This window comes from Phocoena sinus, chromosome 1 (assembly GCF_008692025.1).
Source record: "Phocoena sinus isolate mPhoSin1 chromosome 1, mPhoSin1.pri, whole genome shotgun sequence".
Taxonomy (NCBI): domain Eukaryota; kingdom Metazoa; phylum Chordata; class Mammalia; order Artiodactyla; family Phocoenidae; genus Phocoena; species Phocoena sinus.
In genome coordinates, this window is record NC_045763.1 from 185,356,974 (window position 1) to 185,380,091 (window position 23,118).

Genomic DNA, 23,118 nt, shown 5'->3' on the forward strand with positions numbered 1-23,118 from the left:
ACGTCCTCTCCGTTCCCCTACGCCCCTCCCCTCCCGCTCCCTCCGTGAAGGACGCTGCTTGTAAACCAAACCCCACCAGATGGCCCCGCCCCCGGCCCCCCACTCTCCCAGGCCACCACCGTGTGTCCTTGGCCTGGGTTCCCCTCGGCCCTGCTCTGGCCTCTTCCCTGTCGCGTCTGAGGCTGAGGACCAGAGGTCTGGACGTTTGTCCACTTAAGGGAAATGAGGGGAGCAGAGGACAGTGACGGGGGCGGGGGCCCGAGCGGCCCAGGATCAGGTGCGATGGGCAGGGGACCGCACGGGGGCCAAGGAGGGGCCGCCAGGGCTTCTCCCCTTGCTCCAGGACTGGAGCACACGTGCTCTGTGCCCCACTGGTCCTGAATATGCCGCTCAAAAGACTCCTGTGAAAACAAGTTTCTGAAAATAGGACATTGTGCCCGTTTCTTAGAGATTCAGGGTGCACGTCAGTGTGGCAAAGAGGCAGGAGAATCCCACAGCAGTGAGATCTGTTGAACTTGCTTTAAGCCAGTTCCCCAAACTATTGAACAATAGGTTTTGGTTTGCCGGTTGGGTTTTCGTGGAATATCTACTAGCACCTCACAGACCAGCCCTCGTCTCTCCCAGGGGCCCCCTTTTGTACCACCTGGTGACATCACAAGAGGCCACCAGTCTTAAAAGCCCGGTCCTGGGAGCCGGACCCTGTCAACCAGATGTGACCTTCTTGTCTCTGTTGTCCTGCCCTGAAAAGAGTGGAGAGCGGGCTGCTGTCCTGTGTTCCAAACTCAAACCCCGGCACGGGGCAGGTGGAATGGCTTCCAGCCACCAGAGAAGCTTCCGCCCTCATACGATGGAGGGTCCCTGGCTGCCGGCTGCCTTCCTGTGGTTCGCCATCTGCCATCTTCTGCCCCAAGCCTGGCCCCTCCCTCTGTGCCCCCAGGCCCTGCCCTCTAGGGGGCACAGGGAGCCCCTGGCCAGCGCCTGGGGGCTTGTTTGTGTTGCATGTTGGGTTGCAGGAAGCGTCACCCAGGCCTGGGACTCCTGGGCGCCCCAGATTGGCTGGGACCTTCTGCCTTTCCCGCCGTGGCCTCCCTCCCTTACTTTTTACCAGGGCACCCCCTCCCTGCCCCCAAATACAGGATGAGGAGTGAGAGCCGGGGCTTGGAAGAGGGTGAGACCTGTCCAGGGCACCCCGATGTCTGCCACGTCGGGATGGGAGTCGGAATCCGGGACCCAGCAGGACCCAGCGCTCCCTGGGTGCTGTCGTGGTCCTGAGCCAGCCCCCTAGGGCCTCCGCTCCTAGGACGACCTGGGAAGGTCGTTCTATTGATAGTTCCATGGCCTGCGGCCCAGTGTCTGTCTCCCTGCCCTCCCCCTGAAGTGGAAATTCTCACAGGAGTCGCCAAAGCCACCAGGTGGGGTGGAGGGATGAGGTGGGGACCACGGTGGAACCGGCACATGTTCAATCTCTTTCTAAGTCAGAGGCCAGGCTCTGAAACCAGACGTGCTGCCCTGGTGCCACAGAAGAGCCCCAGGGCCCAGGCACAGGGCCAGCCCCAGCAGGCGCTTGGTGGTGGTGGATTCATTTGTCAGCTGGTAACGTGAGAACCCCGGTCCCTGCACCTCCTGGGGTTGATCGGGGCCTCTCGTGGAAGCAGGTTGCTCTGCTCTGGTGCTGAGAAGCAGTGACTCTTATGTGAGAAAGGAGTTCTCCGAGACGCCCCAGGGACGGACAGCAAAGGGGGTGTGATTTCGGGAGCCTCGACTTCTGGGAGGTCGTCCAGGCCCTTCCCTGTGTGGCCACCGTCCCCTCGGAGTCAGAGCTGTTGCTGGGTGGGCCAGGGGGAGGACGGCCCTGCGTTGGAGCCCAGGAGTCGTGGGACCCGTACCTGCATTGGCCTCTCCCACGAGGAGGGGCTGGGGCTTCAGGGCTGCAAGCTCGAGGGCAGCCCCACCGCTGTCTGTGTTCTGTTCCCAACCAGCTGGGCATTGGCCAGGGCTCCACCTTTTGGTTGGAGGAGAGGTGTTTGCCAGGAACTGTTTTTATTATTCAAAAGCCTCGTAGATGTTGTACATTCACCCAACACGAGAGGCGAAGTAAAGTCTCTTCGTGTTCGCCTGGCTTTCCTGCAAGTCTGCGTCAATCCTTGGTTCTCTCCGCTGCGATCAGTAGACGATTATGAAGATAGGTATATCATCGATTAAACTCAACATCAAAAGCCAAGTAATTCAATGCATGTAGATGCCTTTGTCTTGGATCGATGACATATTCCAGGATGGTGCCCACGGGGAAGCGTCCGTCCCAGGGGCCGTGGTGGTGAAGATGCTGGTTCCCGCCGCCCTGGCCTCTGACAGTGCTGCTGTGGAACAGTCACGGTGCCCACCCGCCTCCCCGGACCACCTGCAGCAGACGGTCCTGAGCAGCTCTGTCCACACCGTGAGGAAACCCCTGCTCAGGGCTGGGTGCGAGGCCGCGGTTACAGAGCCTCGGGCGGGGCCTTGCCTTTGCCGTGCCCCCTCCACCTCGAGCTTCGAGCCTCCTTCCCAGCTTTGCCCGTCCAGGGTTGGGGAGTGGGGAGGACTGAAGACGGTTCCCTGCAGGCCCGAGTAGGTGAGGACGGCGCCGGCCGTGGGACCGCTGACCCATTCTGGCCTCTGTGCTGGTGCACCCCGCCCGGGTGGGCCCAGGGCTCGCCGAGCTGTGAATATTGATCGGATCCTTCTGATAAAGAAGCACCAGTGGGCTTCCCCGGTGGCGCAGTGATTGAGAGTCCGCCTGCCGATGCAGGGGATGCGGGTTCGTGCCCCGGTCTGGGAAGATCCCACATGCCGCGGAGTGGCTGGGCCCGTGAGCCATGGCCGCTGAGCCTGTGCTCCGCAACGGGAAAGGCCACAACAGTGAGAGGCCCACGTACAGCAAAAAAAAAAAAAAAAAAAAAAAAAAAAGCACCAGTTAAGTGAAGCCCCCGGGTCCCCCGGCCCCTCTCCTCTTCTCTTTGGTGGGTCTGTGGGCACGGGGCAGGGGCTGTTCTGAGAGAGGAGGGTGCCCTGGACTCTGGGGCATCAGGGCACAGCCTAGGGGGGATCACCCTGCCCACCTAGATTTAAGTGCCTTTGTGCACCTGGCACTGGGTTAGAGAGAACGCCCGAGCCATGGGGTTTCTATCCTCAGACTCTGAGCACCCTGGACCCTTCCTGACACTGCGAACCCCAAATACTCCACTTGCTTTTCTGTCCTTGGCTGGCCGTCTCAGCCTGCTTTCTGCCCTGGGAATCTTCTCCGCCACCCTCTCTTCAGACTGGGATGGTGTCCCCACGACCATCTGCCTTCTCAGGGTGGGGGAAACGGATTGGGTTCCAGGAAAAGCTGCGACCCTTGGATGAGCTGCCCCGGCCGGCGCCCGACACCCTCATGGGAGAACAGCGGTGCACTCTGGGGACCCAGCCCCACCCTCCTTCGGGTTGCAGCTCCGACCCCCATCCTTCCGGCCCATCCGCAGGGGAGGCCACTCAGCTGCCCTCTGTACACGGCTCCGGTTGGGAGGAAGGGTGTTTCTTAAAAGGAAATCGCGTAGAGCAGGAAGGGAGGCAGAATCTCAGCAAATGGAAAACCAGAAAGAGCAGCGGGGCTGGGCTCACGGGTCTGAAGCCCGAGGGCTGGGCTGGGGTGAGGCCGTGCTGAGGTGGCGAGTGTGAGCTCCCCGGCCGCCCTGCCCCGTCTGCAACCTCCTCCGTGCCCCTTCAGTTCCTTAGTTTTGGACAAGTATCAATAATACACTCACGTGGTTCGAAGAGCACGTATCTTTTCAACTGTCCCCCCCATGCCCGCACCCTGCCGCCGTCCCTGACCCTCACCGGTTACCACCACTACTGGTTTCTTCTACATCCTTCCAGAGTTTTTTCCTGCACGAGCACATGTAGGAAAGCCTGTGTATTCTTATGCATCGTACCGCAGCGCACCACACTTCTGCTTCTGCGTGTTCACCTAATACAGCCCGTATCAGTGGAGAAACGCTCTCATCGTGAAAGACTCCTAGCTGATCTCCTGTTATGTAGATGGAGCATACACTTTATCCATCCCCCTTCATGGGCATTTGAGTTGCTTGATCTTTTGCTCTTACACACGACACTGCAGCCACTGGCTGTGTGTTCTTCACTGCACTTGTCATACACCTGTGAGGTACCTTCCCAGAAGTGGAACTGCGGGGTCAGAAGCCACTTACAAGTCACGACATCTTCTCTTGACCTCGTAGCTCCTTTTGACGAATAGTCTGTGTTGATTCATAAATTCCGCTTCCAGGGGCCTCCCTGTGAGCCATGCTTTCCCTCGAGGCCCCACCCTGCATCCCTCGCTTCAGCTCCTGGGCTGGTGGCCTTGTTTTCTCTTGGGGTTTCCGAGGCAACGTCCTGAGAGGTTGAGTGAGAATCCGACTAGCCGGGTATCCTTCTCTCCACCAGGCCAAATTATAGGTCAAAGGTCAACTGATGGGTTGACCACTCAGACCAGGCCCCTACCCTGGTCCCCTGAAGGGCAGTGTGTGGACTGGTGTGTCTGTGGGACCCTGCTAGAGTTTAATCCCAGCTAAACCACCTACTAGTTGACTGAATTTTGTCAGGTTAATCATCTTCCCCATGTAGAAAATGGGAATAATAATCTCAAACTCAAACACTGTTAAAAGAATTTTAAAATAATTTATAAAAAGTGCCGGGACATCCCTGGCGGTCCAGTGGTTAGGACGGTGAGCTTCTGCCGCAGGGGGCCGGGTTCGATCCCTGGTCGGGGAACTAAGATCCCACATGCCGCTGGGCACAGCCAAAAGATTTTTTTTAAAAAAAGGTGGGGCTTCCCTGGTGTTGCAGTGGTTGAGAGTCCGACTGCCGATGCAGGGGACGCGGGTTCGTGCCCCGGTCCGGGAAGATCCCACATGCCGCGGAGCGGCTGGGCCCGTGAGCCGTGGCCGCTGAGCCTGCGCGTCCGGAGCTGCAACGGGAGAGGCCACAGTGGTGAGAGGCCCGCGTACCGCAAAAAAAAAAAAAAGGTGCCCAGTAAAGTATCTCATATATAAAAGAATAAATAAATCAAAATAAGTGAGTACATGTAAGCAGACCCTACTCTCAAGGGGCCGCCTGGCAGGGGGATGGGAGCTAAGCCATCCCGTCCCTGAAGAGGGCCACCCTGACACTCAGCCTCAGGTCTGTTGTCACAGCCGCGTCAGGAGGAGGCAGAGCCGCAGACGCCTCAGTGGTGAGACCAAGGGCCACCGCGTGCCCGCCCCTCTGTCTGGGGAGCAGCCCTCCGAGGGACCACGGTGGCTCAAGTTCCGCCCTGTGGCTTCTTTCTCCTTGGGGTGGGCCTGTGCTTGGGATGCCTGTTGCTCTGGCCCAGTGGCCGCTTTCCTCCTTCTGGGAACATTGATTCCACTTCAGCAACTGCTCCCACCGCCCCCTAATGCATGCGGCTTGCAGGGGGACTCGGCTCCGGGTCCAGTGGCGGCCGTGACCCCGGCTTCTCGGCTTACTCTCTCTCTGCCACCGCGTTGGGTCCGAGGACGGGGTCCCATCTCCGGGGCTCCCAGGGACCTGGGGAAAGCATGACTGGACCCCTCGGTTTGTGAAGCGATGACTCCTTTGCTCGGGTGCGAGTGTGAGATCTGTCGCTTGGCTAGAGGAGACCCCTCTCTCAACACCCCCAGCCCAAAGCCTGGAGTAAATCCACGCACCTCCTAGCAGCCCCTGGGGGAAGAGGGCAGCTGTGAATGGGCTTTGGACAGGCAAGGAGGGTGGGCGGGGTGGGCTGTCAGGTGGGGAGAGTGGTGCTGGGAGGGGATCCGCAGGGCAGATGTGGAGGGGTGGAGGAGGGGGAGGGCGGAGGGGTAGGAGACCAGCCTCCTGGCTTCCTCCCTGAACCTGACCCCTGCACGCTCTCCCCTGGGAGCTCACAGGTGGCTACAGAATCACAGGACCGTCCGGCGGCAGCACGGGGACACACCTTAGGGGGCATCCACGCCCCCTCCTCACCGGGTCGGGGAGGGACCGCCCCACAGCTGCCCGGGGCCGAGGGGCAGAGGCACAAAAGCCGGAACAGGAACAGTGTCTGTGTAGTTGGTACATGGGGTCGTGGAGTTGGTCCAGCCTGGGTTCAACTCCCAGACCTTCCATTGACAGCCCGCTGTCCTGAGGTTTTACTTGACTTCTCTGTCTCATTATCAGAAACATGGAAATGACAACGGTACCTAAGCTCTGAAGGTTATTGAAAAGATTAAAGGAGATTTTTCATGTAAAGAGCTTAGCTTAGTTCATGACACCTAGTAAGTACTTGAGAGATGTTAGATGTTATTACTTAATCCAAAAAGCGACGAGAAACTGGGGCTCTGAGCTGTCTTCCGGCTCAGCCTTGAGCACACTTGATACGGAAGAGGAAGGGTCCCCGGAGGAGCCGCTCCTAAGAAGAAGGCTGGCAACCTGGGCTTGGAGCCCGGCAGGAAGGCTGTGGGTTCGCGGGGGTCCATGGGTGACGGTGCCGGGGACCCTGGGCCATGAGAGAGGAGTGTCCCCTGGCACGGGCCAAGGTGGCTGGTGAGCTGTCAGCAGGGGGAAGCTGGGGGCTCCCCAGAGAGGACGTGTGCAAGGGGTCTCTCAAACATACCTCCGGGTCTGGGGAGAAGCCCGAGACTAAAGCTCACCCCCAGGGCAGCTGCTTCTGCTGCGGGGGTTCTGGGGGAAAGCGGCTCAGCAGGCTTTCTCCAAAGCTGAGCTGCAAGGTCCTGCTTAAAGGGAGGCAGCGATGGGTGGGAGGACGGAGGTCCGGCCCAGTGGGAGGTGGGGTCGGGGGAGAGGCAAGCCCACAAGGGGGAGAAACCCAGGGGACCTGTCACCTGATGGAGGCTGAGAGCTGGGGCCGATGGGCGCTCGGTGGCCCCGGCAGGAGCCATCCTGACTGGACAGAAGGAGAAAGTGCAGGCGTAGCTTCTGGGCACAGAGGCCTGCGCCCACCACCCCACCTGTCACAGCTGCCCGGGCTCCCTGTGTGGGATCCAAGCCTCCCAGCAGCCAGTCAGCCCGGGGGCAGGTTCTGGAGCCACAGCGCACCCCCCCGGCCCCCCCGCCCCCCGTCCTTCCCTCCCCCAGGCTGCCCCAACCTAAACAGGGCAACCTCGGGGAGCTGCTTGCTGATGGAAAAATAACTTGGCTGGGAAAGGAGCTTTATTTGTCTGTGCCGAATTCCCGCCGCAGCCGAAGGGTAAAGACCTAGTCTCAGCCCGCAAGGTGGGTGGTAAATCTAAGTAGATTTTGGGGAGCCGCGGGGGCAGCAGGAGAGGATACTTGGGATCCGCAGTGTCTCTGGTGTCAGTCACGTCATCTCCTCTCCGACTCGGGGGAACGCGCAGCCTGCCTGTCCTGGCAAGCAGCGCTTTGGGGCCTTATGTGGCTGGCCCGTCGTCCCCGCCCCCAGCCCCTGCTAAGCCCGCGGGGTCGGCCCTGTGCTCGGCGCTCCGGGTGCGGCACCCCGGTCAGCCCCCACAACTGTCCCCCGCTTCTACAGGACAAACCCAAAGCGTGGAGGGGTTGAGCAGGGCTCTGGGGGCCTGGGCCGGCCAGGGTCTCCTGGACCCGTGTTCATACTTTTGATGCTTTTCCATCCTTCCCTGGGCTGCGGGCGGGGCTGGGCTTCCTCATCTCCCTCTTCTCTCACTTCTGTTCTCTGCCCAAGTCCCGTGTACTTGTTAACCCGGAGATGGAGGGATGGCTTCTAATTAATGACTCCTGGCTTTGGTATTTCTTGCAATCAGTGCAAAGGCCCTTGTGGCCACTATGTCCCAGCACTTGGAGTGGACGCACTGGCAGACGGGTACAGGGCCACGAGGTACACCAGGTAATGGCCACAGCTCCTTCCGAGGGGCCGGACAAGGGCGTCCCAAGGCAGCTACGTGGGCTGAGACCATCCAGGTAGAGTCAGGTAGGGTCGGGGGATGGCACAGGCCAGAGCGGCTGGCGTGCTGAGACTGGAGGGGGCCAGTGCGGCTCAGTGTGGTGTACAGAGCGGAGGGTGTGCGGGGAGGGGAGGCTGAGGGAAGGCACTGGAGGGTTTTAGGAGGAGGTGCAATCTGGCTCTTTCATCATCTGAATTTGATCTTGCTGCTGTGAGGAGCATGGACCGCAGAGGGTCCAGGCTGGAGGCCAGGGGACAAGGTACTGGCCGTGATGGCAGTGCAGGTGAGAGACCTGGTGGCGGCCAGCTGTCGAGGGGGCTTGTCCTTTCCCACAACGACCCCTAAGGCCATCCCGCTTCACACCTGGCCTGTACCCCCATCGGCACCATCAGCACTCGGTGTCTCCCTGCCACAGCGGCTGGTTTTTCCACTGCCGCTGGACGTGAACAAGAAACACACGACCCTGAGGGCTGCTGGTGGTCACTCCAGGAGGGGAAGAAGCTGAAGGAGGGGACAGTGAGGACGGATGGCAGGTGCGAGAGACACAGCCTCTGAGCCACCGGTCCAGACGCCCGCCCTGGCCCCAACTCCCGGTAAATAGGGCAGAGAACTTCCCAGGTATTATCACCAGCCAGTTGGATCTCACAGCTGAAAGCATCCTGGCTGATATACTAATTGCATTTAGAAAGCCCAAATCTGACTTAAATGTGCCCAAGTATAGGAGACAAGCCTGGAACAAAATTAATTCCTAGGCTTTAACAAGAGAACAGTAGCTGATTTTGAGAAATGGGTTCAAGAATTACGTAGAGGTTGGAAATTTATGAAGTGGTGGGGGGGGGGGGACACAGAGGAAATTGACATTTTCGGTTGACGCCGTCGTCTGTCGCTACCCCTCGAGCTCTACGGCCGGCCGCTGCCGAGCGCAGGGCGGTTCCGCAGCAGATGAAGGGAAGATGCTTGCTCGCTGGATGCACGCTGCGTGCACGGTGCCCAGCCTGGCACAGGACTACCAGCCTGGGATACAGGCGGGACGTGACAGTCTCCTTCTCTGCCTAGGCGGCCCCAACATCTGCTCTCACTCAGCACCTCGTTCCACTTCAGCCGACTTCTGCCCAAATCTGTTTTCTCCGTCATCTAAACGGAATGATAGGCACAGGCCCGAGGGTACTGTAAAGTCACGAGCAGGGATTCCAGCTTGCACCTTAGTACTTGCCGTGAAATAAAGCTAGAGACAGAAAGGATGGTGGAAATCCATGTAAATCTGTACGATTATCTGGTTAATCCCACGCCTGATTTCCTCACCGTTATATTATTCTAAAACACTTGGCACACAGCAGGTGTTCAGTCGCTATTTGTTGAACAAACGAAAGTTATGCCACAGCCACGTAAGTTAAGCCACAGAAAGTGCAAACTGCAAGAAACGTTAACAGAAGGGTAATTACCTTATCCCCACACTGTGTTTAGGACTTCTGAACACCTAGAATCCCGGAAGCGTGACGGCCACCGAACTGTCTCTGAGGCTATTTGACCCCCACGTCCATCATTCAGTGTCCTGAGTGATGCTGGTGAGTTGGCAAAATAAAGGACAATTCCAAATATTTTCACTTTCTTACCGTATAGCTCTCTGGCCAGTTTGCTCCCAGACACACATTCAGGATAAACACATACTCAACGCTAAATGATTATTTATTTTCCAGGTTTACAAGTTTTGGGATACATATGTATGAGCTAAATAAAACAAACTGCACTCAGAGAATCAATGTAGAGCAGAACATATAAATACACAAGGTCTGTTTCACAGGATATAAAAACGATAATGTCATCAAATACAAAGAAAGACATTCCAGAAACGTAAGCAAATTGGACCATGCTGCAAAGAACCTATCAACTGAGACGGGCCAGGACAAACCCCACCCTAAACGTCAGGGCAGAATTTCTTTTCTACGCCCCCCAGGGGCCTGGCTTTCCTTTTCTGTGCCTCGCTGTGCCCTTCTGAGTCACCCGCCTCGGGGGGGTTATCAGGTGTCTCTTCTTCATCAGCCTAAAAAGTAGCAGACGGGGCAGAGCACAAGGTTCACACCGACTGTCCTCCCAGGTCCTTCCCTGCTGCCTCCTGGAGAGGACACTCTCTCCGAAACCAGCTTCCCCAATCCTCTGTACTGTCTAATTTTTACTTCTTCTCACAAGTGACACTAACCGCTTCGTGGCTCAGTCTGAAGTGCGGGGCAGCCCAGCGAAACCCCCGTGTGCGCATCCCTGCTCCTGAACTCTGCCTTCTGTTAAATGAGGGAACTATGGATGTAAAACGGGGACGTCTCTCCTTCTCCCTTCCTCCACGTCCATTTCTCCTCCCGCCCCTCCCCTCTCCTGCAAAGAGCTCCTTCTGGCCCAAACAGGAGACCTCGGCTGCCCTGTGGTGTCGTGGGTGCTGGGAAACCCTCCAGCCGGTTGAGCTATCTGCTGAATAATTATGTAGAAGGCTGCGGTCGGAGAAGATCAACCGGTCATCCTAGTGTCCAGTACGAACTTGGCAAGTCCAACAGACACTTATACACACAGGGACACACTCACGCTTCACAGAGCAACAACAGGAGCGCAATCAGAGCTGTACAGACACCCCACCTTCTGTCTCGCGTGCTTCTCTGTCCACCGCCTGGCATTCCTGAGGAAGACGGGCTTGTTGTATTTAAACTCTGAGGACTGAGATGGAAGCAGAGAGTCAGTGGAGAGAGGAGGGACTTGGTAACCAAGCTGCAGGCGCTACGCGAGCCTCCCCAACGGAGAGCAGGGCGTGGGGAAAAAGCAGGCCGCGAGCGGGGGGCCGGGGGTGCTTACGATGTCGGCCATGAGCGGGTCATCGGGGTTGGGCTCGGCCATGAGCTGCTGAACAGAAGTCAGCAGGGTCGCGATGTTGAGGGACGGTCTCCAGGCGCCCTAGGCAGACAGGCAGACAGACAGAGGCCCTAAGAACGTGCTTCTCTAACACAGGTTTTAGAGCCGAGGGCCACGGCAGGCGAGAGGGCTGGCCCTGCTCCCACCACTCACTTTTGGCGGCAACTTGAGAACATCTAAACAAATCCTTCCAGCGGAATCGATGTTGGGATGGTAGATGGGAGTCAGAAATCGGATCTGAGGAGGTTCAAATGGGTACCTTTGAAAGCACAGGAGAGTATGGAAGTTTTACTGAAATACTGCTTCTTACATTATAAACAGCAGCTGGTGACTAATTAGGACGACAGCCTTTGAGAGGCAAACCTTTGCTCTTGCCAAATTTTTATTACAAAAATTTATGAACAGTAGAAAAGTTGAAATAATAGTACTGAAAGCCCTCTCATACCCACCACCTGGATCAAGCCCCTTCACCCTCTAAATACTTCAGCATGTCTCTCCTAAGAATAAGGTCCCTCTCCTATAGAGCTGCAAAACTATCAGTATACCTATGAATAAAATATAAAAATGATTTTCCAGTATCATCTATTACTCAGATTTCCTCAATTTTCCCTTTTTTTTTTTTTTTTTACAGATGGGTGTTGAAAAACAGGATCCGATTTTGATTTATACCCTGCATTTGGAAAATCCCCATCGGTCTCAGATCTGACGCCCCCCGTGATTACTGAGCTGCTTCTCTCAGGACCTGTAACGAGCCTGGCCTGGTGAACAGGTATCTACAAATCACAAACTACACTACAGCTACCACTCCCCTGATGACAGCCTTACAGGAGACCTGGATTAAAAGGGGCCTTAACACAGAGGCAGAGAGAAGGGTGGCTGCCAGGTGCCATGGGAGCCAGTGTTTAATGGATGCGGGGGTTCAGGCTGGGAAGACGAAGAAGTTCTGGAGATGCATGAGGGGGACGGCTGGATGACAGTGTGAATGCCCTTAATGCCACCGAACCATGTGCTTAAAAACGGTTTAGACGGTCAATTTTATGTATATTTTACTACAGTGACGGGCAGGGGGTGGGGTGGGGGTGAGGCCTAGATGTGATCCAGCTCAGTGTTAAGAAAAAGAAATCGAACTCCAGAGACGTGAAGTAACTTGCCCAAGGTCACATTAAGTCATGGTAAGACGAGGATTAAAATCCAGGTACTTTAACTCCTGCATTCAACACTCTGCGACACTGCTCTGTCTTCCAGTAACTGCGCTTTACCCTGGAAATTTAGGATATAGTTTTCACACTGACCTCTCAGGAACGTTAACTTCCAGCTTGAAAACACCTTTTTCGTAAGGTGTGTCTGCTCCACCTAATATCTCTTAAAAAAAAAAAAAAAAAAAGAACGAAACGTCAAGAGGTAATCAGATGATCTGAATTACCACACCCCATGGACCTAATGAAGTCTGGTCCTAACGGAACAGCTGGGTCTGGGACAGAAACTCTCTCAGGGCTTAACAAGTCCCCATGCAACGTACCAGTGTACCCAAAGTTGGTGTCAATCAAAGAATACACAGGAGATCGAAAGAGAAGGTGGACAACGCTGGCCTCAGATCACATACAACCTGCAGTTCTGCTCTGGCTGGAACGCAGCGTCCTGAACACTTAAGTTTCCCATCTGGCCTCACAGATATTTGAGGTGAGCTTTGGTACTAACACTGCTTCAAAGCTGATACCCAGATCTTGGCTTACAAATCAGTAAAAGATGGAATCAAAGGCCAAAGAAAAAATGTCATGGAAACCTTTTATAAATGTAAACAAATTAGGTAGAAAGATGGCCGGGCACTTTGACCTTGCAATTGTCCCCTACTTTAGAAGAACACACAGGTGTTCAAACTTCAGCACGACCTTTGACAGGGTCGTGACCCGTCACGCCCGGTGCGACACCTACGAGCTCGCAGATCTTCCATTCGGTCCCCATCCTGCCAGCATGTGATGCCCGGGGGCGGCTCCGCGGCCAGCAGGCTCAGCTCTCTCTTCAGACGGGATGCTCTCTGCATGACCCCAGGGAGAGTCACCCACACACGGTTCCCGGCGCCGCACTCAACGCTGGCTGGGATCCCTGTGGAGAAAAGGGGCACCCACGAAAGGGTCAGTAACAGTGACCCCAGTTTTTAGCACACGGTTGCAATTCACTGAAGGACAAACTCCTCATGTTAATCTCTATTCTGAGAAGGAAGTCTGAGTTTTTTCTATTTCCTTCTAGTTATCTATTCAAGCAAACACATCTAAAAAAATAAAGTATAAAACAATGCAGAAATTTCTACAAAAACTCTAGATGCTTCATATTAATGTCTGTCTCCACTGAAAATAATTAACTACTGAGGCAGAGCCTGGGTCTAGCTTTGCTCACCACTGCGTCCTGAGGTGCCCAGCAGAGAAATGGATGGTCAAGTACTAGCTGTGGGGGGAGAGCAAGGGCGGTGACGGGGGACAGTCATCACTCCAACGAGAGGTTTATAAACTAATGCTTCAAGGTCTGGGGTTTTCTCCACGTAGTTTGGAATCGACGTATTTCTCAGCCCTTCAGAGTCCACTCCGTCAATTTCATCTTTCTTTAGTATTTCCAGTCTTCTTTCCTTCTTCCCATCAACATTCAAACATGCTCGACATCTCTCTCATCGAAAACAAGCCCCTCCCCCCTTCTCAGCCCTACTCCCCCCTCTGGCTACCTCTGGCTACGCAGGTGAGTCAAACACCACCTCCCAGTCTGCTGCCGTCTCTACACTTCATTCGTGACATTTTTGACAAATACATAACATTAATGTAATCAATTACGTTAATATTTACACTTTTGTGTATTAAAATTTTCCTTACCCCCAAACTTAGACACTTCCACATTTAAGTCTTTGATCCACTAGCAATCAGTTTGTGTGTATAGTGTGAGTAGGGGTCCAAGTCTGAATTATTTCCCTCATGTGAAAAGCCAAGTGTCCTAGTCCCACTTATTGAAAAGTCCATCCCCTCCCTGCTGATGCTGGCATAAATTTCCATACATGTACGGATGGCCCTGTTTGGGGATTATCGAACTTGTTTCATTGGTCAACTGTATTCTCTTTCGGCCAATACCCCACTGCTTTAATTGTAGCTTATTATTAGTAAGACCTGGTATATGGGAAGGTGAGTTCTTCCCCCTTGTTCTTTTTCTTCAGGAAGGCCTTAGTTATTTCTTAGTCCTCTGCTCTCCCATATGAATTTTAGAACAGGTAAAAAAGTCTACAAATACACACACACACACACACACACACACACACACACACACACAGAAAGCTGCTGTGATTTGGACTGGAATTCCGCTGACTGCATAGATCAATTCTGGGAGAACTGACGTCTTTATGGCAGTGAGCCTACAATTCACGAGCACGCTGTGTTCAGGTCTTTCTGGACGCTCTTCGATAGTTTTATAATTTTCTCTATAAAGAGTTTACCTTTTGTTAGATTCATTCCTAAGTACTTTATATTTTTATCTTTTTTCAAACTCTATTTTCTCCCCACTTCTTATTGATATATGTAAATACGGTAGATTTTAAACCAAAACTTAATAATGCTAATGATGAATCTATTTGGGAGGCGGTCTGCGGTTGGTAATTCTACATATATCATCCATGAATAATCAGTTCTTCCCTTCTAACCTTTTTCCTGTCTTCTGTTCTGGCTATAACTTCCAGTACAAGGCTGAAGAAAAGAGCTGACAGCTGGTATTCTTATCCTATTCCTAACCTTAGAGGCAAAACTTTCAACACTATTGCTTATGGGTAAAACTGGCCTATAATTTTCCTTCCTAATTTTGTCATCAGTTATCAAAGTTAAGCTGGCCTCCTGAAATGAGTTAGTTTGACATCCTATAGAAGAGTCTGGGCGATTATCTGTTTCTAAGATGTCTGACAGAATGATACCTGGTAACGGCGTTTTCAATGTGAGAAGATTTTAAACTACAAATCCAATTTCTTTAAATATTACAGCATTATTTAAGCTTTCTATTTCTTCTTGAGTCAATTTTGGCAAGTTAAATTTTTCTACAAATTTATCTATTGCATTGTTTTACATTTATTTGTACAGAGTTATCTTTTCAATTCTGACATATAATGCTATACATTGCTTTCTAAGTACCAGTGCATTACAAAGTTTTGATATGTAGAATGTTTATTCCTCTATTCTCAAATTTTCTAATTTCCATTACGATTTCTTTAATTTATTTAGAAACAGATTTCTCAGTTTTCAAACATGAAGAGCTTCAGAGTTGTATTTACTATCGATTTCTAATTCAGAATGCTCATGGAGCCACAAGCATAAGGAACATGAAGAAAACACCAAGACACATCCTTATTAAACTGCAGAAAACCAGTGATAAAAAGTTTAAAAAGCATCAAGAGGAAAAAAAAGTCATATTATGTACAGAGGAACAAATGTAAAAAGGCAGCAAATGTCTCCTCAGAGACAATGCATGCCAGAGGACAGTGGAACCACATCTTTAAAATATGGAAAGAGAAAACTGTTGACTTAGAATTCTATATCTGGCAAAAATTAAGGAGATAAAATGGAAAAATAATTAAACATAAGGGTAAATCTTTGCGACCTTGCATTGGGCAAAGTCTTCTTACATACGACACCAAGAGCACAAGAGACAAAAGAAAAAATAAACTGAATTTCATCAAACTTAAAAGCTTTTGTGCTTCAAGAACATCATGAAGGAAGAAAGTGAGGGGCTTCCCTGGTGGCGCAGTGGTTAAGAATGCAGGGGACGTGGGTTCGAACCCTGGTCTGGGAAGATCCCACATGCTGTGGAGCAACTAAGCCCCGTGTGCCACAACTACTGAAGCCCGCGCCTAGAGCCCGTGCTCCGCAACAAGAGAAGCCACCGCAATGAGAAGCCCACGCAAGGCAACAAAGAGTAGCCCCTGCTCTCCGCAACTAGAGAAAGCCCGTGCAGCAACAAAGACCCAGCACAGCCAAAAAAAGAAAGTGAGAAGACGATACACAGTAGGAGAGAAAACATTTACAAATCATACACTTGATAAGGAACTTATTTGTATCCAGAACATATAAATAACTCAATAATGAAAAGGCAACCTGATTAAAAAATGGACAAAGGATCTGAATAGATATTTCTCCAAAGAAGATACACGAATAATTCAATAAGCACGTGAAAAGATGCCCAACATCATTAGTCACTAGGGAAGTGCAAATCAAAACCACAACAAGCTGTAACTTCACAACCACTAAGATAACTATAACCAAAAAGACAGCATCTAAGTGTTGGTGAGGGATGTGGAGACACAAATCCTCATATGTTGCTGGTGGAAATGCAAAACGATGGAGCTGCTTTGGAAAACAGTCTGCCAGTTCCTCAAAACGGTTAACAAGGAGTAACTTATAACCCTGTAATTCTACTCCTAGGTATATAATCAAGAGAACTGAAAACATATCTACATGAAAATCTGTACATGAATGGTCACAGCAGCATTATTCATAATAGCCCAAAAATGGAAACAATCCAAACGTCTGTCAACTGAAGAATGGATAAACAAAACGGGGAATGTCCATACAATGGAATATCATTCCGCAATGAAAAGAAAGAAAGTGATTCACCAATTCCACTTCTGGGAATACATCCAAAGGAAACAACTCTAACTTGAAAAGATATCTGCATCCTCATGTTCTAAGTGTTATTAACAATAGCCAAGACTCAGAAACAACATCCATCAATGGATGAACAGCTAAAGAAGTTGTGGTATGTATACACAATTGAACACTATTCAGCCATAAAAAAGAGGAAATCCTACCATTTGCAGCAAGATGAATGGACCTTGAAGGCATTATACTAAGTGAAATACGTCAAAGACAAATACTGTATGACCACACTCACTTATATGTGGAAAAGGTCACATTTCAGGATCTGGTTCTCAGTTTTGTAGTCTAAAACTTCAACTTGGCAGTAAACCTAGATTTGATAGGGCTTAGATGTACTAATTCATGCCAAGCTCACTCACAAAGACTTAAACATTAATTAGAAGGTCAATTTATTAATTTGTAAAACTACAGTAAAGTTTTTAACTCCACATATTCTCTCCCTAAGTTATTCCTACTTGGAAAACTAATTATAATCAGAAGATTACCTGGTGGTCATAGATTGTAGCTCGGAGGACGATAGCAACTTACAATAATCCTAAACTTAAACCGAGGCATCTATCTTAACCATATGTTTAAAGGTGACTCAGTTTGTGTATTGGTTGGGTCAAGGTACTCTCCGGAACTGGGGTGCAAAGACAAAGCATCCTTTGGTTCTTCTTCTAATCTCCAGGGCTATTGCTCCTCCACAATTGACACACTCAGAAATATTTAAACAGAATTAGTAATACTACAGGCAAATTAATATGTTATATAGAATCAATTACACTACAACAGTCATTCATGCAAATTATTCTAAATTTCCTCAGCCACACCTTTAAGACCATCATCTCTGGAACCAGTTACTTTACTAGGTAATTAACCACTATTTTTATATACTGATCCTTACCACTTTTTCTCAGTGAGCAGACACTGGGAATCAATGACAATAAAACAAATATGCAAAAGTCACAGAGTGTCGGGGGGTGGGGCAGGGGTACGTCTGATGGAGCAGGGAGGAGGCGGGGGTGGGGGGCCTGCAGGGAGAATGTCTACGGGAGAGGGAGGAGGGGGCGGGACGGCCGGGGGGAGGGCATGCCCGGAAGGGACGGGGGAGGCCCGGGGGCTGGGAGGGGGCGGCCGCTGGGGCAACGAGATGGCTGGGGCGGCCGGGGGACAGGGTGACAGGCCGGGGGCGCGCGCCCTCCACGGCTGTCAAGACATCCAGAGCCTCCGTTCCACAGCCGATAGTCGGAGAAGAGGAAGGTCCCCCGACCCCCACCCCGCAGACCCCCGCGGGCGGCCTCTCGGCAGAAGAGCCAGAGCACCCGCTCTCTCACCTGCGCTGACGCCCCTCGCAGTGCAGAGGCGCCGACCGGCCTGCACCACGCCTGCGCGAGCTCGACAGTTGCGTCGCCCCGCCTCCCGCCCGCGAGGGTGTGATTGGTCCGGAGCGCCGCCCGGGAGGAGCGCGGACTCCGATTGGCTAGGCTCCGAGCTGGCCACGCCCACGCGCTTTGAACAGGGGCGCGGCGCGCGGGAACTGGCTCGGGACTGGCTCCGTCTGTCCGAGCGATAGGCGTGGTAGGAGGAACCGGGAGAATCTGATCTGGAGAAGGGGCTGCGGTCAAGGTCTTTCACGTGGAGGGGCTGCCGCTCCAGGACAGTCGTACCCGCGGAGGGCGCTCCGGCAATTCAACGGAATCTGAGGGACTGGGGGTTCGGAGCCGGGTTCCGACTTGGGGCGCGCGGCCCGGCGGCCCTGGCTTCCCGCGCGGGGAGCCTCCGTCGTGTTCGGACTGCACTGCCGGCCGGAGGCCGCACCCACCCTCGCCTCCTGCTCCGGCCGCGGGAGGGGCGGCCGGTCCTCCTAAACCTGCGGACCGGTACAGTCCGACCGCTGCGGGATTTGTGCGTTCAGCCCAGATCTGCGTTCAGTAGCCGTGGCTCCCGGTGACCGCTGCGTGGGGCGTCCTCTCTGCCCCGCAGACCCGCGCTCTCCAGGACGGTCCGCGGCGCTCCCGGGGCCTCACGTCGGCTTGTGGGAGTGAGCCACGAGGGGAGCTGCGAATCACACAGGAATCCTGTTACTGTCCAGTTAGCTGTCGGGTTCGCACCTACTGTTAGCGTTTACTCATTGTGGGGAAATGTTTTCTGTCTTAATTCTGGAGTTAGCTGCTTATTTTAGTACTGATATTTTCTATTTTAATTTCTTCAGTGTCTTCTCTTATTTTCCACCCCAACTGTAACTGTGTCACAATTACAGTTCTGTCTTCGGAGCTGAAATTGATTACTTTCTCGGGTGGTTTTCTGAGAATCGAGTCTTTAAAATGTTTCTTAGAAAAACCAGGCACTAGGTTGAGTCTGGTGGAAAGGAGAGATAGTATGATAAAACAAGCAAAGACCTGTAGTTCTGGAAGCCAAACCGAAAGAATTGGGTAAAAGAAAAAAGAAAACCAGAAAGAACTCCATGGGCTAAATGTACAGTCTCTGTTTGTCCACCAGAGGGAGGTACGTTAACTGGTGGGAACAGAGGCCACGCTGAAAGGTTTTCGTAAGCTGAACCGGTGTCATTGCCTTAAAGCATGGAGTATTCTAATTTGTAGTTCATGTTTTAAGTGTATGGGAAATTATTATCTAATAAAAGTTTCCTCACTTTATACAAGAGAGTATGTGCATCATAGCTGGTGCACTTAGTACATTTAAAAGTTCAAAAATTGTGGTGATGGTTTTGCAATGTGTAAAAATACCAAATCACTATGTTGTGCACCAGGAACTGACATAGTTTATAGGTTAATTATACTTCAACGAACAAACAAATCTTACAGAAAAAGAGAACAGATTTGTGGTTTACCGCAGGCAGGGGAATTGGATGGAGGTGGTCAAAAGATACAAATTCCAGTTATAAGATAAATAAGTACTAGAGATATAATGTCCAATGTGATAAATATAATTAACACTGCTGTATGTTATATATGACAGTTAAGAGAGTAAATCCTAGGAGTTCACATCACAAAATATAGCTTTTTCTTTTTCTTTTATTTTGTTATCTATATGAGATGATGGCTATTCACCAAGCTTACCGTGGTCATCATCTCATGATGTATGTAAGTCAGATCATGCCACACACCTTAAACTTATACAGTGCGGTATGTCAATTATATCTCAGTAAAACTGGAAGAAAAAAGTATAAAAATTATGTTTTACTTATACACAGGATTATTTGTCAGGATTTATTCACTTGCATATAAAATACTTTTTTCTTTAGAATGTTTAGGAAATCTAAACTCTCACGTTTGTTTAATGGTAGTAAACAATTGTATAAATTTATTGTTTAAGTTTAGTCTCAGAGAGCCCTGCTTGGGGGAAGACGTTTCAGAAAAAAAACTTAGATGATTTTAATTTTGAAAAGCTTTTCAAATCATTATACACAGATTGATCTGTTGTTTTATTTTTGGTGGCATAACTTTCTTTTGGCTGAGCTAGTTAAATTAATTAGATTATAACAATTATCACTGAATTCCGTAATCACATAGCTGGAAGATTCATCTCCTTCCAGGTAGGTTTGCACTTAAATTACGTAAGGAACTTAACTACTTATATTTTTCTTTAAAATCTCCAAAGAGGGTATCATTTTCTTACTACCTCAGGAAAAAAGCAAGTAAAATAGATACGGTAAGGAAGTACTACCTGGAACTTCCTAGTATTGAGACTGAATTCTTCCTATTGAGATTTAAGTTCATACCTCTTGGGAAAGTATGGATTTGACTTGGACTTGGTCAATTTTAGCTTATTTTTACAACTGGAACCAGATGTTTCTTCTTTCCTGATTCTGAATGTGAAAAGAATACAGCCAGAAGAAGTATAACATTATCGATCCATGAAAATTTTACCCTAGTTTAAAAATCCTTATTAGAAAACCAGTATGTAAAATATATGGTCCAATTATACATACTTTTTTTGAGCCGATATTGTGTACCAGGATCATAATGTTAAAATGGTGCACGTGGATTGCTGTCAGAGATCTGTTTCCTGAGATTTCAGCAATTTGCTGAAATTTGAAAACATGCCCTTCTCTTACTTTCTTGCTTCCTTGCCAGACTAGCAGAGTTCAGCTAATAATGGTTTCTTGAAGAGGGTTAGGTTCCCAGCTAAGTATTATTTCCTATCTGGTTTAATATCAATATTTCTTTTATTCTATTTGAGAGCTTGTGAACAATTTTAATTATCAGCAAGAGGCTGAGGTGGAATACGAAGAGGTTCCATGCTGACAAGTTACAAAGTAAACCTCATACAGAATTTTTAATTCCAATAGATGATGAGGCATGAGAAGTTCTATGGTGACTAAATTAGTGCAAGGAAAATATGGCTATATAAGGTATACAGTATTGCATCTTTTTATGCACACTGTTCTTCACAGTTCTCAAAGATGTATGACTTAATTAGTATTTATAAAGAATTCAAGGATACCTAATTAAAGCACATATGGATAGATGTAGTATTATTAGACATAATAATTTACATTTATATGTCCCTTTTTCATTTGATTCTTGGCTTGTCTCAGGGGAAATTGAGGCACATGATAGAACATAGTAAAGTTTCCCTTTACAACGACCTAATCATTTTTGCAACATTTTTTTAAAATGAAAAACTTCAACCATACAGGAAAGTTCAAAGAACCTAATAATTGTATATGTTCTCTATCATAATGGAAAACAGTTTTGTCCAGGGCTAAAGCCCTGGGGAGTTAAAGTTACTGAGTCAACCTGACAGGTTTTAATAACCAAGTTCACTGTGAATATGAAAATGGCCTGCGTGCTGCCTTAGGAATTTAGGACGTGCACGGTATTTTTTTTTAATTGAACTATAGTTGACTTACAATATTGTGTTTGCACCATAGTATTTTTTTGTAGCTTTGGGGAAAAAATCATGGAAGACGGGATATATGCCCCACATATGCCTCCCAAGTAAACTTAAGATCCATGTAAAGGGTAGAAGAGGAGGAGAGAGACAGAAGGGAAACTAATATTTATTGTGAACTGGTATACGCACAGAGATAGTACTAGATACCCTTGCATGTATTATCTTATCCGCTCCACATGACCACCCTGTGAGATTTTTTTTTTTTTTTTTTAATTTTTTGGCCGCGCCGGATCTTAGTTCCCGAGCAGGGATTGAACCGGCGCACCCAGCCGTGAAAGCGCCGAGTCCTAACCTCTGGACCTCCAGGGAATTCCCTAAGGTATTATATTATTCCCATCTTACAAATCAGGGTCGGAGAAGTCAAGTAACTTGTTGGGAGGAGAACTGAACTTGAATGCGCTTCCCACTGTACCTGCGAGCATCATTCCCAGGATCTCTTCAGGGCCACCTGTTAATGCGTTCTAAATTACAACGTTAATAAAGCTCTGCATTTACAGCCAGGACACGGTTTTGAGAGTTTCGGGTACTTTCCATCCAGTTTTCCCCAATAGAAAGTAGGGATAATTACCGACCCCTTTTCCACTTCAAAAGACTGACGTGATAGTTAGGGAGCCGAGATTAGCTGTAAGTCAGAACAAGAATAAACTACGACTCCCAACAAGCCCGCGGAGGTGACTCGGGCGGGGGACAGCTCCCGCTTCGGGGCAGAGGTGACCTCGCGCGTCCGCGGCCAAGCAGGGAGCCCCCCCCGGGCCGCGCTTCTTTCCCGATGCATCCAGGGACTTGTAGTTCCCTTTGGGCGCGGGTGCGCCCGGGGTAAGGGGGGCGCGCGGATCTCCTACACAAGTCCCGTGATGCAACCGGGGCTCCCCCGCGCCTGCGTGCTGAGGCCGCGGGGGAGTGCGGGCGGCGCGGGCAGCGGAGCAGTAAAGATGGCCGCGCGCGGGTCTCCGCCCTCCGCTCCCGGCTGAGGCGCTTGGCGGCGGCTGCGGCGGCGGCCCGCAGCAGCGGCGGCGATGGCGGAGATGGAGCACCTGGGCGGGAAGCGGGCCGAGTCGGCGCGGGCACGGCGGGCCGAGCAGCTGCGGCGCTGGCGGGGCTCGCTGACGGAGCAGGAGCCCGCCGACCGGCCGGGCGCGGAGCTGCCGCCGCAGGCTCAGCGCGGGGGCCCGCGGGTCCGCTTCGAGGACGGCGCCGTGTTCCTGGCCGCCTGCTCTAGCGGGGACACCGACGAGGTGAGGCGGCTCCTGGCCCGGGGCGCCGACGTGGACACGGCCAACGTGGACGGCCTGACCGCCCTGCACCAGGTGAGCGCGCGGGGCCGGTGGCCGAGCCGCCTCCCGCCCCCCACCCGTGGCAGGGGTCCCCGCCGCCCGGCAGTGTCCGCATCCCGCCGCCCCCAGTCGGCGCGGTGTCCCCCGGTGCGCGCCCGCGCCGCCTGCCCGGTTCCCTCTCGGAAGCCGGCTTTCTGTTCTCCCGGGAGCGAGTCCGGGGTCGGGCCGGGGCTGGCGGGTCTGGGTCCGCGCTGCGTCCTCTGGTTTGCGATGGTTCGAAGGCAGCTTCCGTGTCCCGCGGGCCCAACTCGCGAGCCCCCGACCTCACGCTCTCTCCGCCAGCGTTACCCGCGCCGGCGGAGAACCAACCTGCGGAATCACCTGGTTGGTTTGATGCTCGTGGAATAGCCTTTCTTTTTTTCTTTTCCCCTAAAGCCCCCTGTGGAAATGACA

At 51.4% G+C, this 23,118-nt stretch overlaps 2 protein-coding genes across 17 annotated transcripts in view; one reads left to right on the plus strand and one right to left on the minus strand.

Moving 5' to 3' along the window:
- Nucleotides 1-9,596: 9,596 nt before the first annotated feature.
- UBE2T (ubiquitin conjugating enzyme E2 T) lies at nucleotides 9,597-17,864 on the minus strand. The gene is made up of 7 exons (XM_032642215.1): nucleotides 17,809-17,864; nucleotides 12,753-12,923; nucleotides 12,113-12,182; nucleotides 10,974-11,079; nucleotides 10,764-10,862; nucleotides 10,551-10,628; nucleotides 9,597-9,969 (listed from the first exon to the last, which is right to left on the minus strand). Exons 2-7 carry the CDS (start codon nucleotides 12,859-12,861, stop codon nucleotides 9,844-9,846), a joined length of 588 nt encoding a protein of 195 aa, XP_032498106.1. The 5' UTR covers nucleotides 12,862-12,923; nucleotides 17,809-17,864; the 3' UTR covers nucleotides 9,597-9,843.
- Nucleotides 17,865-22,308: 4,444 nt separating this feature from the next.
- The window catches only part of PPP1R12B (protein phosphatase 1 regulatory subunit 12B), a 214,414-nt gene continuing 213,604 nt past the window's right edge, over nucleotides 22,309-23,118 (plus strand). For all 16 annotated transcript variants that reach the window (XM_032653804.1, XM_032653803.1, XM_032653808.1 and 13 more), the window contains exon 1: nucleotides 22,309-22,698. In XM_032653804.1, the coding sequence (XP_032509695.1) occupies nucleotides 22,408-22,698 (291 nt within the window). In that variant the 5' untranslated portion in view covers nucleotides 22,309-22,407. The remainder of the gene's footprint in view (nucleotides 22,699-23,118) is intronic.

Excerpts from the sequence above, each read along its gene's own strand:
- UBE2T (XM_032642215.1), bottom strand. The coding sequence starts at position 12,861 with ATGCAGAGAGCATCCCGTCTGAAGAGAGAGCTGAGCCTGCTGGCCGCG. Across the intron at positions 12,183-12,752 it reads AATGGAAGATCTGCGAGCTC|AGATATTAGGTGGAGCAGAC; the intron begins GTAGGTGTCGCA and ends TTTTTTTTTAAG. Across the intron at positions 11,080-12,112 it reads GAAGTTAACGTTCCTGAGAG|GTACCCATTTGAACCTCCTC; the intron begins GTCAGTGTGAAA and ends GTGCTTTCAAAG.